Below are 18,648 nucleotides of genomic sequence, written 5' to 3'. Positions count from 1 at the left end.
GGATACTGAGGCACAGGCACCCAGCCTTCGTGAGGAGACCCTCGCCGCCCTGTCCCCCGGGGCCCTGCCTGGACTGCCCTCCCTGCCCACAGCACCACCAGGCCCCCCGCCTGCGAATGGGGGGCCAGAGAAATCCTTCCCTGCTGCCGTCCCTCAGCCTCGCAACCAGCCAGCGCTGACGTCAGCCACTCCCGGTCAGCAGACTGGCCGTGCGCACGCGGGCTCAGGGTCCCGCGGCGGAGGTGGGAGATGAAGCCATGAGCAGCTGCCCTGGCCCAAGGCGCAAAGTGCAGTGAAGGGAAGGGGGCGGGGCCTGGGTGCTCGCGGGTGGGCGGTGAGACCAGCAGAGGCAGCTGTGAGCAGGTGCAAAGGCCCTGAGTGCGAGTGCAGCCAGCGCCCGTGAGGGACAACAGGGAGGGGCGGGGCCGGGGAGGGAGGATCAAGCGGTGGAGCCAGGGGGGGGGAGGGTGCTGGGGAGGCCCCTGGCTGTGGGGGAAGAGCCACTGCAGCCCCCCCGGCCGCAGGCGTGGGTGTGTCTGGGGAGGGTGGGATGCAGGCAGAGGCAGAGGATTCCGGAGCCCACTGGGCTGGCCTGGACCAGGCTGGGACCGTCTGCTGTGCCTGCTGGGGGTGGGGGACCCCTTCACTTAGGGTGTGATTCGCTGATTGGCTTCATGACTTTTGGAGGATTTCGGAAAAGTAATTCTGAATTGTGGGTCAGGCTGCAAACCACCCATTTTCCCAGGACCCTCCCCGCGCTGATGGCGCCATGGGGGGGGGGGACCCAGAGCTGGGGGGGGGCGCCTCCCCACTTGTGGCTGCAGCCCAGGCTGCGCTGAGGCGGGGCTGGCCCTGGGCCGTGGCCCCTCGGTGGCTGGGGACGCCTGGAGGGTGCCGGAGCAGGACTCTCTTCACCAGCCCGTGCGGAAACGACGTGGTGTCTAACAGGATGACACGCCCTACATGGGAAGCCCCACAGGCGTGTCCATCAGTGTGGCTGCGTGACAGATAGCCCAGAACTTAGTGACGTATCCCACTGCCTTCGACAGGCGCAGTCTGTGGGTCGGGAATTCACACAGGGTCCCGCGGGCCACGCGTGCTCCTCGAGTCTGGACCCTCACAGGGACTTGGGCCAGGCCAGGGGCGCCACACTCTCGATGACTGGAGTGCAAGCGCCACACGACCCGAGGGGACACAGGTCCTCCGGGCGGGGCCCGTGTTCACCCGTAGCTGCCACCTTGCAGGGTCCTTTTCTGCTGACCCCGGGCCGTCCTCTGCTGAGGAGACACCCGGGCTCTTGTGGCCTCAACCTGGGGCTCAGACAGGGAGGGAGGGGGCCTTTGGGGTGCCCCGGGGTCCTGCTCCCACCGTGGGGACTGATCGCTCCTGGGCATGGCACCATGCAGGGCCCTGCGGCTCTTCTGCGGCAGCTGTCCCCGCGCCCTGTCACCTGGCTGGCGGCTGGGACCTGTGGGAGAGGCTCCCCCGCCCACCTGGGGTTTCCTCCCTGCTCCGTGGGGCGGGTGTCTGCGGTCTCCACGTGCCAATGTCGGCTGTGCAGGGGGAGGGCGCCGTGCCCAGACGTCTGTGGGCTGCGGCTCCAAGCCTGGGCCCTCCCCGCTGGGCCAGGGAAGCCCCTCCTGGGGACATCGTGAGCACGTGTGGGTCATGCGTCAGGCTCTGAGGGAAGTGACCTCACCGCTGTTTGTGGCCACGTGTTCTTGACACTCGAGGCCACCTGGAGGGGACGGGTCCAGGTGCAGAGGCCACGTGGGCCGTGCTCAGCGGCCTCCGGCCTCCCGGGGACGGCAGAGCTCGGGCTGCCCCTCGGCTGCTTCCTGGCTGAGCCCCCAGGCGTCAGGGGGGTGCGGGGGGGGAGGGACGTGTGGGCTGACCGAGAAGCACACGCAGGGTGGAGCCACCAGGGCCAGGGGACCCTGGCCGGTGGCTGTGGCCGTGGCCTTGGCGCTCATCCCCCCACCTTGAGCCCCGAGGGACCCCGAGCGGCCAAATGACCTGCTTGCTCTGGCCATCAGGGCCACCGCTGACGCCCAGCAGCTGGCCTGGCCGTGCCGCCCCCGCGCCACGCCGGCCGCCCTGTGGCCGGGCCCGTCTGTACGAGGCAGGTTTATGACTTTCATTACGCTGCTCCTTGAGCCTCTTCCAAGCGGCCGTAATTTGTACGAAAGTAATAAAAACCCAGCAGCCTCTCCCTGCAGTCAGGGAGCCATGTTCTCCCGACCTCTGGGCACGGCTGCCGGGGACGTGGCCGCTGTGCCGGGACCACGCGTGTGGCCAAGCTGCGCCCTCCTGCTCCCACACCCCCGTCCCCTGCGCCCGTCTGCGCGTCCCAGAGTGACGGGGACTGAGGACAGCCTGTGCCCGCTCCCTACCCGCTGCGGGACAGACAGGAGAGGAGCGGTCGGTCCTCGGGGGCTACAATCTCAGAGCAGCCGCAGGTGAGGTTAGGCCAGAGCCCCAGGGGGAGGCGCATCAGGGAGGCAGGTGGGCAGCGCTGGGGGGAGGAGAGGGCGTGGGACAGGTGGGCAGTGGGGGGCAGGGGCCGTGCAGGGCAATGCCTGTCCACACCTGCCCACTTCCCCCCACCCCCAGCATTATGTGCTAAAGGGATTGGCCAATTCACATGACTGAAAGGGAGCTGACTTCAGGCAGGGCTCGTTCCAGCAGCCCGAGCACTGCCACGGGGTTGGCTCGTCTCTGGGCGAGTCCTCAGAGGGAGGGTGGGGGCGCTATCAGCAGGGGGTGGTGGGGACGTGGGCTTCCAGGAGGTGACTGTCCTGCCTGCTCCCACGTGGGGCCTGGTGCTGTGGGCTGCGGTGAGGGGCAGGTGTCACCTGTGGCACCCGGCACGGGCCTCACCAGGCGCAGTGTGACGGGAGCACCTCACGCCTGACGGTGTTTCCCGTGATCTCTAAAAGCCCCCCACACACACATTGTTTTATTTTAAACTGGTGACTGTCCCATGGAGGAGGCATCGCTCCCATATGCAGATGTAGAAACTGAGGCACAAACTTGAGCCCACCCTGTGTGGGGTGTTTGGGTGGGGCTGACGGACTTGGCCCCCCCCTGCTCCGCCAGAGACAGGAAGTGGCACTTTGCAGGGACGTCCCGTGGGATCCCACTCCGCTGTCCACCCCACGGACGGCCCCACGGAGGGTGTGCACACTCTCGCCCATGTGTCTCCTCCCCTGGCTTCGTGGGTCAGGACCCTGCAGGGCTCAGCCAGTGGGTGGCTCTTCTGCTCTGTGTGGCATTGCCTGGCGTCACCTGGGGGTGGCTGGGCGGGAGGGTTGGGGGCCCTGCCCGCACGCCTGGCTCCTGGGCAAGTGGTCAGGCCTCTCCGTGGTGGCTCAGTGGGGTGGTGGCACGGCAGGCGTCACCCTGCCACCCTCTGTGGTCAGAGCCCTCGCAGGCCAGCCCGGTTCCAGGCTGGACCCCGGCCTCAGTCGGGGACGCCCAGGCGAGCCCCTGCCCCCGTCCGCGGGTGGTGGCCGGCGGTGTCCTCGGCGACGGTGGCAGCTCCAGGGCGTGCGGGAGAGCGGCCCGGGGTGCCCGCTGGAGCTGAAATCCAATTATGCGGAACAGGCCGGGCTGCGGGGACACGGAGGTTAGGAATTAATGTTAACACTGTTCCTGGTTAAGACTTTTTGTGTCGATGAATAATTCATGAGGCAGTTAGCGCTTCGAGTCTGACAACACGAGAATATATTAATACAGTCGACTCCAGGAAAGGTCAGCCGGCTGGCGGGGCCCGGGGCATCTTTTATTCATTCCCTGACACGGCGCGTTAATTATTCCGGCCCAGCCGGGCGCGCAGGGAGACGCTAACGAGAGAAGGGAGAGCGGGGGGAGACGCACAGGCCCACGCTGCTCCCATGTGGACGGGACCCCGGTAAGGTCTGAGCCGCGGAGGGGGGTGGCAGGTCCCCCGGTGGTGCGGGGACGGCGGGGCGAGGGCAGCAGGGGCCCGTGGCAGGCGGCCCTCACCTGGCGGCCCTTGGCGGTCCACGGGCACACGCAGCGCTGCCGCGTCCTTGCGCTTGGGGCCTGCGAGGGCGGGGGCGGGGGAGCCACAGGAGCAAGCGTGGCCCGTGGGGGCGGCCTGGGCTGGGGGCCCCAGAGTGGCATCTGAGCAGAGACCAGAGGGGCTCGGGGTGCTGGGGTATATGGGGCGCAGGCCAAGGTGGGAGCCACCTGTCACGTGTGGAAACGTGTATATGTGACATGTGAGTGCACGTGTGTGTATGTAAAATGTATGGCTGTGTATATGACAGCGTGCGTGTATACATGGAAATGCATGTGACTACATGTGCATTTGTAGACACTTAGCAATGTGAATGTACACGTGTGTGCATGGCAGCGTGTGCACAGGTGTGTGTGACTGTGTGCCTGTCACTTAGTCACGGTGAGGCTGGGGGGTGGGGTGGAGGAGGCTCACCCCGCAGAGCCCCGGCAGGGGACACCGAGGGCCACACTCCAGGGGACCCTGGTGGAAGGGCCTGGGACTGTGCCCGTGGCTGCAGGGTCACGTGACGCGCTCTGCGTGGGGCCAGCGACAGGGTGAGCAGGAGTTTGCACCCTCGGCGAAGCCGTCCGCGTACGCGGTTCCCCTTCAGTGTAGAGAGTCGGCCCGCGGCGGCCACGTCCCAAGCACAGGACCCTGTGACGCAGCCGGGCCAGGGACCGCCGTGCCGGGCTCCAGGCCCCTCCTCCTCCCGCCCGCTCCCCGCGGTGGTGACCTCGGAGCACTGGAAAACCAAGTGCCGTCCAGATGTTCCTTGCCGTGTGCGCAGCCGCAGTCTGAGAAAGTCAGAGTCGTCTTGTGGTTCGCCGCGCAGTTAAGCTCCAGGCTCAGGTGATAGGAAGCAGGTTGTTAGCTGTGTGAACATCTCGGAACATTCCGGAACTGCAGGAGGTGTGGGCAGTGCTCCGCTGGGGGGTGGGGGGAGCTGAGGGTGGCGGCAGGTGGTCCCGGCTGGGCCTGTGAGGGGTTTGGTTCTGGGTCGTCCTCAGATTGGAGTCGGGAGGGACGGCCCCTCTCCAGGCGGGCTTCCCTCCTGCCCAGGGCGCCGGCCACACGGATGTGGATCCGTGCGGACCCTGAGCGTGTCGGCGCAGGCCCCCCCGCCCCCTCCCTGGCCCCGCCGAGCCCTCTGCCGGCTGCAGAGCCCAGAGAGGGCCGGGCAGGCGGCGAGTGCTGGTGCGGTGGGCACCCGGCTCCCACCTGCCACCCACCAGGGGCGTCCCTGCAGGGCCAGAGGTCAGCTGAGGACAGTGCGGGACGCGACCGCAGAGCCCAGACCCCTCTGGGGGCCCGAGGGTGCCACCTCCCCAGGCCCCCTGGCAGGGCTGTCCCTGTCCTGACCCTGCCCTCCCAGGCTCCGGCTTCGGTTCCAGCTGCACCAAAGCCGGCAGGTCTCACTGCCCCCGGCCCCTGGAGGCAGGCGGCCTGGCTATTAGGCTGTAGTAACTTAATTGCCAGTTAATTGGGTAATTAGTGCTTTGTTTTGCTTTAAAGCCTAAACACTCATAAAAACTGAATTAGCTGAATAAACACGAATGGAATTTTCAGGCCCGTGGCCCGTGGCTTATCCCGTGGAATAGCCGGGTTTCCTGGGAGCCTGGTCCGAGGTGGGGCCCCGGGCAGCGCCCAGCCTGGCCTCGGCCCCGGCTGTGGGTTCCAGGCCTGGATTCGGGATCGAGGCCGCCCAGCCCCTCCTCGTCAGGAAGCAGGTGGGGGCCGCACAGCCCCCCCCACTGGGACCCACCCAGCCCCTTCCAGGGCAGCTGGGGGCACCGTCCCCCCACCCTGGGCGAGGTCGGGGGGCGGGGGAGGTGGCTTGGTCAGGGCCCCGCCCACCCCGTCCCGCCCCAGCCCCCTCTGGCCGGGTGCCCCCTTCCCTGCGTCACCCTCAGAGTGCACCCCAGCGGCCCCCCACCCCTCACCCCAGGCCCTGTCCCCCCTGCCCCGCCCACACCCCACCCCACAGTGGGGCCAGACGTCCCCTCCCCCAGGCATCGCTGTGCGACCCCCTCACTGGCCCCTCAGGCAGCCTGGGCAGGTGTCCCCGCGGGCCACAGGCAGGAGCGGGTTCCAGCCCCAGAGTGGCCTCAGCCGGCCTCTGGGCCACAGGTGCCACACGGTGTCCGGGGCTACTCAGCCCAAGGAGCCCCTCCCACCACGTCCGGCCCTCACTGGCTTCAGAACCAGGCTCCCGGCTGCCCTGGGCCCTGCCCTGCCCCGTGGGGCCGCCCTGGTGTCGGGGGCTCCCCTCCTTGCCGGCCCCACGAGCCCAGACCCCAGACCCCAAACCCCAGCTCCGGGCCTGGGCTCGGCTGTGGCCCTCCCTGGCGTGCCGTGCGGCTGTGGCAAGTTGCTGCTCCCTCTGTGCCTCCACTTCGCACCTGCGAAATGGGCCTGTGCCACCGGGGCCCCTGGGGGTGCGGCACTGTCCCCAGGCAGGTGTCTGTCCCTGGGCCTGCAGGTGGGAGCACCAGGCGGCAGGCTCCTCCCCCGCCAGCGTCCACTCTCCCGTCGGGCCAGCCTGGCGCTGCCCATGGTGGGAAGGGAAGGGGTGAGCCTAGGCCCAGGGCGCTAACTGGCGAGACTGAGGGGGGCATAGCAGCGTGACCGAGGACCTCCTCAGCCGGACTCCAGACCCTAAAACGCTTCGTGATCCGAGCACCGCGGGGACGTTTCCGCAGCTCTGAGCTAGCGTCACCTCCTCGCTAGGCTGCACCGCAGCCCCCGGGCCACACTGGCGCTCGCTCAGGGCTCTGTTTTAGCTGAACTGCTTAATTGGAATGTGTTCCGCTTCCCCACGGAGCACACGGCACAGGCGAGGGGGAGGGGTCCCCGCGGGGCGGGCCGGGCAGAGACCACTCACACGGCCCATTCACCGAAGTGGCTCCCGCTGCGCCCCGTGGACGCCGATGCCGCAGGCTCAGGACAGATGGATTGCGTGGCCGCCCCATGGCGGGCTGCGGAGGCAGGAGCCCAGCACAGCGGGCGGCAGGGCAGGCCCCCGGCCCCCACGGGCCATGCACACGCGCTGGGCTCTGCCAGGATGCCCGCACCACGCGTGAGGGCCTGGGCACCAGCACACGCCTGGGACAGGCAGGCATACAGCAGGCGCACGCACTGTGCACTCGGCATACCAGCAGGACCACGTGGAACACACGTGTGCACACCTCAGGCCTCAGGCATTTGGCCTAGGGTGGGGCTTCAGCGTGGGTGGTCCCAGCAGCCCAGACCCTCCCGCCCAAGATGCTCACTGGGGTCCCTCCCACACCCACTGGCCAGAGGGCCACACATTCTGCTAACGTTCACGGTTCCACGGGCCTGCAGCCGGCAGTGTTGTTGGGGGAGGGGTCAAGACCCCCCTTCCCCCCAGCTCTGCAAGCCGAACCTTCGAGTGCAGTTGTGCAGCTTGTGCACTGCAGCAGGGCAGAAACCCGGCCCACACTGGCCAAGCTGAGCCAGCCACAGCCCTGCCCACAGCCCCTTTCCAGCGCTGGGACCAGGCCTATCGCCTGAGTGGGACGCTGGGGAGGTGGGGGCAGACGCTGGCGGTGCTTCTGGCTCCTTCCTCCAGGGCAGGGCCCTGAGCCTCCCCCAGGACAGCCCCTTGGCCCCCCTGTCTCCCCGCCCCGCCCAGTGGGCTCTGTGGGCCAGGCAATCTCCCCTCCGGGCGGATGGGAACAGTGGTCTCAGCCCAAGGTCTCCCGCTCATGAATTTTTCATGCCTTATTTGAGCCATGGGAGGGGGCCGTCCCTCCACCGCTGTGAAGCCGTAATTAACGTTCACGCTGAGAGAGAAAGCGCGTGTCTGTGGCTGCTCCCTCGCTGTGCTGGTTTGCGCCTGTCGGCCTGTGGGGGTGGAGGGCGGCCCCAGCCCGCGGGCGCCCGGGCTCTGGAAGGGGCGAGGGAGGCCTGGGTGGTGGAGGCCACGTTCCCCTGACCTCCCATGCGGGTGCGTCTGGGGGAGCAGGGGGTGCACTGCCAGGTGAGGCGTCCCGGCCAGGCCCATGGGCAAAAGGGGGTCGCAGCCGGGTGAGGGGGTCCTGGCAGTGGTGACGATGGCGACAGCTGGGCAAAGGGACGAGACAGCAGCTCATGTCACGGAGCCCCAGCTGCCAGCGCTGCTGACCCGACGCTGCACATGCCGGCTCACCTCACCCCGAAGCCCACCCGGCGTGGGGGCGCTGCTGTCCCTGCTGAGGGAACGGAGGCTCACGGCCTGGCCAGGGTCTCCTGTGACAGGGACGCCAGCCCGGCCGCGAGTGTGCTGGTCGGGCTGGGTGGGCTGCTCTCCGTGGGTGATCAGGCACTGGGGCTCAAGGCCAGGGCGGCGGGGAGGTGGCGGGAGCCACGGGAGCCGTCACGTGGGGACGTGGTTCCCGTTCTCAGCAGGAGGCAGCAGGGAGTCTTCATGAGAAATCTCGCGGTTTCTAAATTCTGGCAGCAAATATGAAAAATAATAAATCAGGCCAAACCGAGCAGGACGGAGGGACTAGGCCCCGAGGTTTAGGGCAGCACCTTCCCCCCCGGCCACTCGTCAGAGTCACCTGGCACCCTCCGGCTTCCCAGTTCAAGGGGTGTGGGGGTCCCCGGTGAGCCAGGGCCACGGACAAGAGTGGGCACTGCCAGGGCCAAGGTTACCTCCATAGAATCCCCAGGTGGGAGTCCGGCTTCTCCGGGGAAGAGGGAGTCCCCCGCTCCTGGCTTCCGAGGGAGACAGTAAGAATGGAGGTGATGATGGTGGGGATGATGGTGGTGGTGAGGATGATGGGGATGATGGTGATGATGGTGGTGAGGATGATGCTGGTGAAGACGGTGATGATGGTGATGAGAATGATGGTGGTCAAGATGGTGATGAGGATGTGATGATGGGGATGAGGATGATGATGGTGGTGGTGAGGATGATGGTGATGATGGTGGTCAAGATGGTGATGAGGATGATGGTGGTCAAGATGGTGATGAGGATGTGATGATGGTGGTGGTGGTGAGGATGATGGTGATGATGGGGATGATGATGATGGTGGTGGTGGTGAGGATGATGGTGATGATGGGGATGATGATGATGGTGGTGGTGGTGAGGATGATGGTGATGATGGGGATGATGATGATGGTGGTGGTGGTGAGGATGATGGTGATGATGCGGATGATGATGATGGTGGTGGTGAGGATGATGGTGATGATGGGGATGAGGATGATGATGGTGGTGGTGAGGATGATGGTGATGATGGGGATGAGGATGATGGTGGTGGTGGTGAAGATGATGGTGATGATGCGGATGATGATGATGGTGGTGGTGAGGATGATGGTGATGATGGGGATGAGGATGATGATGGTGGTGGTGAGGATGATGGTGATGATGGGGATGAGGATGATGGTGGTGGTGGTGAAGATGATGGTGATGATGGGGATGAGGATGATGGTGGTGGTGGTGAGGATGATGGTGATGATGGTGGTGAAGATGATGGTGCTGAGGATGATGATGGTGGTGGTGAGGATGATGGTGATGATGCGGATGATGATGATGGTGGTGGTGAGGATGATGGTGGTGGTGAAGATGATGGTGATGATGGGGATGAGGATGATGATGGTGGTGGTGAGGATGATGGTGATGATGGTGGTGAAGATGATGGTGCTGAGGATGATGATGGTGGTGGTGAGGATGCGGATGACACTGTCACGTGTATATTGTACTGACTACGTATCTGGCGCTATTTGGTGTTTTGCATGTATTCACTCACGTAAGCCACATAAGCACCCTGTCAGTGGGCTTTTGTCCCAGTTTTACAGAAGTATAACCTGAGGAACAGAGAGTTCAAGGGACTTGCCCAAGGCTGCACAGTGTGGGAGCTCAGTGTGGCATGAGAGCAGGCATCTGCTCTGGGGCGTGTGTCTTCGCCTTCCAGCGATACCCGGCTCATCCCCTGGGGCCTGGGGTCCTCTGCTCCGAGGCATCCGAGCCTCGCCCCTCATGTGCTCCAGGGTGACGCTCCGTGAAGGCCACCTCGCTCAGGGGCTCCCGCGGGCGGACGTGGCTCTTCCCTCCTCGCCACGGTCGCCTCACTCAGTTCCGACTCTGCAGTCAGACGTCATTCCGTGGACTCGGTAACTGAGTCCGTTTCCCGCCCTGCCCGCCACGCGGACAGCCCTGCTGTTCGGCCTGCGGAGTCCGGACTGCGCCCTCATCCCTCCGGGGTTTGGCCACGTCACACCTCGCAGCGGTGACGAACTCCGTCTAGTCCGGCCGCAGACCTGAGCCGGGGGCAAATGTGCACCCAGTCCTGGGCCCTGGAGGTGCTGGCTCTGCCCTGCGGGACGGGAGCGAGGCCAGCTTGGCGGGTGGTCCTGGGTGGCCCCCAGGCCCGAGTGACAGGCGTGCTGAGTGTGAGGCCCGACCCACGGCAGCCCTGCGGCTTACTGGGACTGCGGTTCCCAACACAAGGGCTCTGCAGCCCCGATGACACTGGGGGCAGGCCTGAGTCGGGGTCCCCAGGGGCCCTGGCTGCCAGGTTAGAGGCCATCGGGCTGGTCCCACAGGCCATGACCCCGGCTCTGCCTCCCGTCCTCACTGTTGCTCAGAAGTCCCGTCCTGCGGCGTGGCCATGACTGGGCTCGCCTCCTCCAGCCCTGCTGTCCCCGCAGCCCTGCGGGCACCTCCGCTCCCCTCTGCGCGCCTGGGCCGGGCCCTCCCCAGCACGCCCTCATTCCCACCTCCTTCCCTCCCAGCCTGGACGTTCTCACTGAGCACTGAGCCCTGCCCGCTTCCCAGAGAGGGCTGAGGCCTGGAGGGACCCAGGCCCGCGAGGCTGGTGGGGTGTCGGGGTCCAGGGCCCCGGGCCTCAGTGAGCAGCACACCTGCCGCCTCTGGGCGGGGAGGGACCATGCTCTGTACACAGGTGCCCTGGACGCCTTTGCAGACAGGCCTGGCCGGGCAGGTGCAGGGGGTCGAGCCGGCAGGGAGTGAGGCCCTTCTCTGCCTCTCGTCCTAAAGGCCAGGACTGGGGACCCCAGTCCCCCCCAAGCCCCCAGGAGAGGGCTTGGCCCCGGCTGCACAGCCAGGAGGGGCCACACTGCCTCCTGCCCACCCTGGGGGTCTCGCTGGCCTACGGGGCGGCATGATGCTGGGGCAGGTGGGTGCTTGGGGCTCCTGGGACGCAAAGCCTGTCAGCTCAGAGAGGATGCCCCCTCCCCAGGGGCCCAGGCCGGGTCGCCCCTGCAAGCCTGCCTTCGTCACTCGTCACTAGCTGGAGGTGGCATTTGCTGGCTGCCGTGAGTGTCTGGTAAAGCACGTTTTGCGCAACTCTGTGAACTTGGTCGTTGAGAACGTCGCAGCCTGCGATCGGGGCAGGCGGCAGGCGGTGTAGCGTGATCGCGACGTCCATCCAGCGGAGCACAGCACGAAAGCCGGCCGCGCCGCGTCTGGGGAGCCGGGTCTGCCGCGTGCGTCTCGGGAGATTGATTCTCAGCAGGATCATTCATTTGACACGAACGCATCATAACTGCAGTCGCTAGGAAGGAGTTTCTTTCCCTGTTCATTCTTTTAGGGGGAAATTGCTGTGGCTTCTAGAGCAGCGTGTTCTCTGTAAAGCTCTGCTTGCTGAACACAGAAGACAAAGGTGTCCTCTCAGTTGTCACAACCTCAGTTGTCACAACCGCGCGTTAACCAGCCGAGCTGACAAACGGTCCGAGTTTCCAACCCGGAGCGTGTGCTGTGCGGCGGGGCCCCTCCCTCTGCGCAGCCCCCCTTGGCCGTGGGCGGTCCTGACCCCAGGGTCCCAGGCCCCCGCCCACAAGGGCTGGGGGGCAGGGCCAGGTGTCCCAGCGTCCCCTGGTCCCGTCCCGCCGGGCGCACAGAGCACTGGGGAGTGGAGTGAGGCTCCCGCGTGGGGGCTGGGAAGGCCCCCTGGGGGAGGCAGGGCCTGTTCTGGGGTCTGGGGTCCGGTGCACGCCTCAGGCAGGCTGGGCTGGTGGTGCCTCTTTGTCCACCCGAGGACTTTGATCGGGGTCCCGCCCCCGCAGCCTGGGCCACCGGCCTGCGGACATTCCCCCCACACCAGCGCCGAGCCCTGGGCGGGGGACGCCGTGGTGTGGGGGGCCCTGACTCACTGCTCTCTTCTTTGTCCCCACAGTGTGACAGCGAGAGTGGCCTGGACGACAAGGTAAGCCCAGTTCTCTCCTCTCCTGGACTCGGGCTGGGCTGGGCCTGGGGCCCGGGCATCAAGGTGGGGCTTTGCAGGGGTCTCCCTGCCAGTGGACGTGCAGGGCTGTGGCCTCCTCAGGTGTGGCGGCATCAACACCGTGGCCACCCAGACCCTTCTGACCCCAGAACGCAGGCCCCGGTGGGCAGAGGTACCCAGGGAGGGTGGCCATGTGCTCCCGGTCCCAGCTCCTGGCCGCAGAGGGCGGCCAGGCCTGAGCCCTGAGACTGGCCCCGTCGGCCCGAGAGAGCCTGGCCCCCGCACTGGCCCCTCGTGGGCACCGGGCTTTGCTGGGGGCTTCCCGCCTGGGGCCGTGAACGTGAGCAGGACGCAGAGACTTGTGCTGACGGCAGCACGTCACAGTCAGCCCCGTGTTCTGGCAGGGTGGGGGCCGTAACCCAGCACTGCCGCGGCTCGGGTTGGCTCAGGGACGGCCAAGCCACTTGCTCTCGGACGCACGGTGGCAGGCCTGCCCGGGGCCTTCCTTCCCTTCTGGGCCTCTCTGGGACCCGTCCACGCTGCAGGTCCCAGGCCGGGGCTGGACATGGGCCCTTGGGGTGCAGGGCCCCCCATCCCTGGCCATCTGCCGGCTGTGTGTGCTGTGGGCAGGGGAGAGGGGCAGCCACGGCACTGGCTCTCGGGGAGCCCGGTCCTGGCCGGGAACCGCTCCGCTCCGCTAGAGCCCCGGGGCCTGGGCAGTGACAACACGAGTCTGGGGGACAGCAAAGGCCCAGACAGGCCGCCGTGAGCACGAGGCGTCTGCCCAGGGCCAGAGAGAAACTGGAGGCTGACTTTGGTTCTCAGGCACGTTTCCATGAGGTGGGATGGCGTTCCGCGGGGGCAGCTCTGTGCAGTGGATTGAGGGGTGTCTGGTCACCGTGGGGAGACCCCCGGCAGGGGCCTTCTGAGCTGTGGGGCTTCGTGGCCAAGGGCCGGTGGGGGCCGGTGTCAGACTGCACAGAGGTGGCCTGGGATGGGGGCAGGCCTGGGATTTGAGATGCCCCGACGTCAAGGCAGGTCGTCACGGAAACCCGGGGGCTGGGTCTGTCCTGGCTCCTTCAGTGCGGTGGCCGCATGTGGGCCAGCACCCAGGCCCGGGTGCGTCTGGGGTTTCGGTGCCTGGGCTGCTGCGGCCACAGCGTCCTCACGCGCTGTACCCTCTTCTCACCCATCCCGTGGAGGGACAGTGTCGGGACGCACTGGGGGACCCCGCAGGGAGCCGCCGGCCTCTCCCAGGGCGCTGTGCAGGCCCCCCGCCCGGCGGCCGCCCCACCAGCCGCAGACAGGAGGCATCATCCGTCCTGATCTCGTTAACGGAATTAGATCACGGGCACCTGGGCTCGTCCCCGCAGCACCTGCTTTAATTTAAAACCGATTTTCGGGGAAAACGCTCTGCGCAGCCGAGGGCTGCTCTGGGGGAGGGGAGGGGAGAGGAGGGGAGGGGAGCTCTGGAGGCTGGAAGGCTGCCAGGGCCCCCCCCACCGCACCCCGCCTTCCAGGGAGGAAACAAAGCTGCCACCGCTGCCCCAGGGCAGGCTCCGGTGTGCACCGCCTGCCCCGCCCCCCACACCCACGGGGTCAACCCCAGCCTGCCAGGACCCGGCTGGTCCACCGCCAGACGCCAGTACGGTCCCGACCCGTCACCCTGGGCTGCACCAGCCTGGGCGGGAGGGACGAGGGGGCAACAGGAGAGAGTTCTAGAACAGGGTCGGGGGAGTCTGCAGACTGGCAGCTTCTTTCTCCCCAAGACCCCTGTGCAGCTGGGGGAGAACGCCAGCCCCCGTGGCTTTCAGAGCGACTGTGCTGCCCCATCCAGGGACCTGCCCCAGCAAGAGCGAACGTGGCCACAGACCCCACCTGCTCTCGCTCAGACCCCAGCGTGGCCGGGCAGGGGAGACGGCGCCCCGTGGCCCCTCGGAGGGCCGGGCTTGTCTGGCCCGGGCTGTGAGCCACACACAGGGCCCGCCAGACCCTCGCCCAGACGCGGGACTCGCACTGTGCGCGGTTGAACACGAGATTTCTCACAGTCCCTGGCACACGGCGGCCCGGAAGCAGCCGGCCGCTCTGGGCGGACGGTCCTCAGCGGTCAGAGGCCGCCACACGCGCGGGCAGGGCAGAAGACAGCGGCTGCAGAAAGCCCAGTGTGCTGGGCCCTGTCCCACTGACCCCACGGGACATGCGGGGACCCGCAACAGCCCTGGCGGAGCCCGGCAGGTGGGCGGGGCACCTGAGGGCGGGCACCTGGGGAGGCCTCTTCTCCCCAAACCTGCCAGGGTCTGCGCTCAGCCGGGCCCAGCCCCCCCAGCCCAGCTCTCCCCAGGGACCTGCCGTGGACTCTGCTTCGAGTCAAGGTACAGACACTCTGGGGACATTTCCCCTCCAAGTGGACGAATGACAGACAGGAGCCCCCCCCACCGCCGTCCCCCTGTGCCCCAGCACCTCCTCCCCCTCCGGACCCGCCTCGGAGGCCGCCTGCCGCCCTGCGCTCCAGCGTTGGCAGCTGGCCGGAGGGAGGAGTGTGGCCAGATGGCCCCGTGAGTCTGCGGTTGGTGTCTAACCGCCTTTTTATTGGAAAAATATGGGGTGAAAAATTGTGTGGGGCTCACCAGGCAGCTGGCCCGTGCTCCTCCCGCTCCTCCCCAGCTGCCGGCAGCCACAGCAACCCCCGCTCCCCCGAGGCACCCCCCGAGCGAGGCCTCCTCCAGAGCACCAGGCTGGGACAGGCTCATCTGCAGGGGCTGCAGAGGGGCCTTTCCTGGGGAGGACAGCTGGCGCCACGGCAGCACGGGCGGGTCACGGCAGAGGGGCAGCCCGCCACCCTCAGCCTCACTGTTCTGTCTGCAAAACGGGGTCACGGTGGGGCCTGGGGCTGCAACCCGGGCAGAGGCCAGGGCTCCTTGCCGCCGGGGGGCACTGGGCCGTGGGGGGCGTGGCAGATGCTCTTGTGGTTGTCTCAGGATGCAGACAGCCGGGCGGGCTTCCACACCTACACCTGCCTCTCCTCCCCAGCAGACCCTTCTCCCAAGGGAGCTCCCTGCCTGACTGGGGTCCTCTCTGAACCTGTCTTCCCATCTTTAAAGTTCTTAGGTGCTGTTCTGAGAGCTGTGAGGACAGCAGGGCAGACTGAGGGACGGTGGGGCTGGACACTCCTGTGTGGGGCGTTCGTCTCGCAGAGGCTGGACCCCGGTGGGGTCCCAGGGAAGCCCGAGGTTTCCACAGCTGCCTGCATGACCACGGCGTGCAGCGGGGGCCTGCTCACCTCTGTGCTCACCTGCGTATGGCCACGTGCTGGGCTCGGCATCCGGCAGCAGGCCCACCCTTGCCGGGCACTCACGCTGCACTGCAGCCAGGCTGAGAGGCTGAGGGTTGGACAGGCCTTGGGTGTGGACCTGTGGGTCCCTTCGAGGACCATGACCACCACAGAGCACCCGCGAGGTCTTCAGAGAGCCTTGAAGTGGCCTTTGTCCCACCCGCCCCGTTTAAGTGGTCAGACAGGTCCCACGGCCAGTGAGGGCAGAGCCAGGCAGAGTCAGGCTACTGCACCGGTCCCAGCAGGAGACAGTGGGCTCTGGCTGAGGCTGTGATGCCACAGACTCGGGGGCACAGGGAGGGCACTGGTGTCCCACAGCCGCTGGAACCGCTCACCACAACCCCAGTGACTGAAAACAGCACAGGCCGATCACAGTTCTGGTGGTCGCAAGTCCAGATGGTCTCATCCGGTTGAAACCAAGGTGTCGCCCTGGTGACAATTCATTTCCTGCCTGTACGAGCTTGAGAGGCCACCACGCTGCTTGGCTCCTGGCCACAGCACCGCAGTCTCTCGTCCCATCTCCCCTCTGACTCTGACCCCGCCTTCCTCCCGTGAGGGCCCTCATGATGACGCCCCCGGGCCGCCGGGCATCCCGGCACCTCAAGGTTCTCCATTTAATCCCAGCTGCAAAGTCCCTTTTGCCACAGGTCACGTCCCACAGGTTCCAGGGAGCAGGACGGAGGTAGACGGTCTCTGGGGGACTGTGACTTTTCTACCACAGACGGGGGCCGTGCTGGGTCTCGGGCCTGGGGCAGGGGGACAGCTGAGGCCCCGAGGAGGACGGCCAGGGTCCTGCATCCCACTCAGAGCAGGCTCAGGGAATGGGGACATTTACAGGGGAAGAGGGTAGGTTTCTGGGGTGCCTGGGCCCAGGAGGCCGTGAACCGGCAGCCTTTCCAGAGCTGGCTGCGCAAGGCACGGCGCTGGGGCCGCAGGCTTCCGTCCGCACTCTGCCACCCACGTGTATCCCAGGCGGGGCTGCCCCCCGTGCCAGGAGGGCTCGACCAGACTCTGCCACCCCTCCAGACCCACCTGCTCTGCGGACCTAGAGGCTCCCGTGCTGGAGGTGCCCAGGCGCTTGGGGAGCCTGCAGGGATGGGTGGGGCTGACCCCAGGGGCAGGGGAGGGGTGGACCACAGTGCGTAGTCTGTCAGACGCAGGGCAGAGCTCACAGCTGCTTTGCACGGGGTGGCGCTTCCTGGTGGGCGAGCAGGGCAGCTGACCTCGGGGGCACTCACTGGCCTCACTGCCTTCCCGCCTCTCACGGGCTGGTGAGCCCCACAGTGCCCTCGCCTCACACCCATCGGACACGGCAGAGCCACAGCTGTTCCGTGGCAAGGCCACACTCCCACGTGGCTGTGGCCTGCCCAGAACAGTGTGGGCCAGACCCTGAGACCCCTTCTCTGCCTTGCTGGCTCCTGGGTTCACTGTGTCAGACGCGCTTCCTCCAGGCCATGCGTGTGGCCCTCCCTGTCCCCAGATCTCGGCAGGCGTCAGTGTGACAGCCACACCGCCCAGGTCTCTGCAGCGTGGTGGCTTCCAGGGAGCAGCCTCCTCTGTCCCTTGGCACCACGGAGCGTCGGGGGGGGGCAGTCACTAATGGACGGGGGCTGCGCTGCCCCAGGGTTCTGGGCAGAGCCCCTCCAGGGACCCTCCTGCTCCGTGACGATGACAGATGCAGTTATAATATTGGCTGTTGAACCATAAGCTTGGGATAAATGTGCCTCTGAACGCCACCATTAAGTCCCTAAGTGGATTATATATATTTGGTTTGGAAGCCTGATATTTAATATCAGTGTACTCTCCGGCGGCCGCCTTTATTTCTCTTGATAATCTCTCCCCACTCCATTTCCTTCTAGATTTCTAACCTCATTAAATCTTTCATATCACAGCTACTTTCCTTTCTAAACAAAATTAAAGACAGACCTGCCCCGGGTTCTCAAAGTCTAGTTTTACTCCCAAACCAGGGTGGGCAGTGGGGGGGGGCTCACGGGTGCTGCTCTCCAAGCCCCTCCGACACCCGCCAGGATGGAGCCTCCTCGGGGACCGTTAGCGCCCAGCGTGGCCTCGGGAACGATGCCTGAAAACGAAAGTCACGTTCCCTACAGGAGGATTGTGGTTTGGGTTTCTAGGTGGGTGAGGCCCTGAGACAGGAGCTAGGGGCCGTGTGGAGACCTTGGCCATGGCCTGACAGCCAGACCCGGGGGGGCTTGTCCTGGACCCCTCAGCTCTCAGGGCTCCCACTGCTCCTGCCGAGCCTGGAGCCAGAAGTAGCCCCTCAATTCCTGCTCTCTGCTCTCCCCACTCCGCTGGCCCCTGGGACCCCGGCTACTGCCAGGGGTGGGGTCTGCATCCCCCAACCCCCGCTGCGGCCTCCAGCTGAGGAGCAGGGGCACAGTGTGGCTGTCCCCTGGGTTGCAGTCCAGCCATCTGGAGAAGGAGGAGATGACAACAGAACTTCCCGGAGGCCTGAAGATTCAATAGCTCAATTTGTGCAGAGTCCCCAGACTGGGGGGATGATGGTCACCCTGCCCAGGGTCAGGCAGCCAGGAAGGGGCAGAACGAGGACTGTGCCTGGGTCTGTCCCCCTCCTCCCCTCCCCTGCCTGTTCCCGGCAGGCCTCTCTGGAGGCTTCACCACCAGGGCCCCGAGAAGGACAGAAATGACCTCGGTGCAGGGCCCCTCCTGGCTGCCCTTGCCGGGCCAGGCCCCTGAGGTCACCCCGGGGGTCCTGGGTGTCTCCGTGGAGCAGCCCACCCCACCCTGGAGGAGCTGTCCTGGCCACACCAGGGGCTCAAATTCCCGCTCAGCCACAAACCAGCCGTGCAGCCGGTGGCGAGTCCCTGTCTGGTTCCTCTGTGCCTGTCCTTGCTAGTGACATGTAAATCTCCAGAGGGTGGACGTGGTGGTGAGTGGCCCCCTGGCTGTGTGGGCTGTGGACATGCTCGCTCCCAGAGGGTGCTCCACAGCACGCTGCCTTGTGGCAAGAAACAGGACTTGGGGGATGACGGTTGTGTGTTTGGGAAATGGTTCAAACACGACGAAAGGCTCCTATTCCCCACCTAGAGGCAGCTTGTGGCGATTTCTTCTGCACCGTTGGA

General features: G+C 66.3%; 1 protein-coding gene across 1 annotated transcript in view; it reads left to right on the top strand.

The window, feature by feature from the left end:
- Positions 1-18,648, top strand: part of FBRSL1 (fibrosin like 1) — a 68,850-nt gene that overhangs the window by 32,293 nt on the left and 17,909 nt on the right. The window contains exon 5 of the mRNA XM_069496739.1: positions 12,169-12,198. Coding sequence (XP_069352840.1) covers positions 12,169-12,198 — 30 coding nt within the window. The remainder of the gene's footprint in view (positions 1-12,168; positions 12,199-18,648) is intronic.

Source organism: Eulemur rufifrons, chromosome 21 (genome assembly GCF_041146395.1).
Source record: "Eulemur rufifrons isolate Redbay chromosome 21, OSU_ERuf_1, whole genome shotgun sequence".
Taxonomy (NCBI): domain Eukaryota; kingdom Metazoa; phylum Chordata; class Mammalia; order Primates; family Lemuridae; genus Eulemur; species Eulemur rufifrons.
This window is presented reverse-complemented; position numbering and strand designations above follow the sequence as displayed.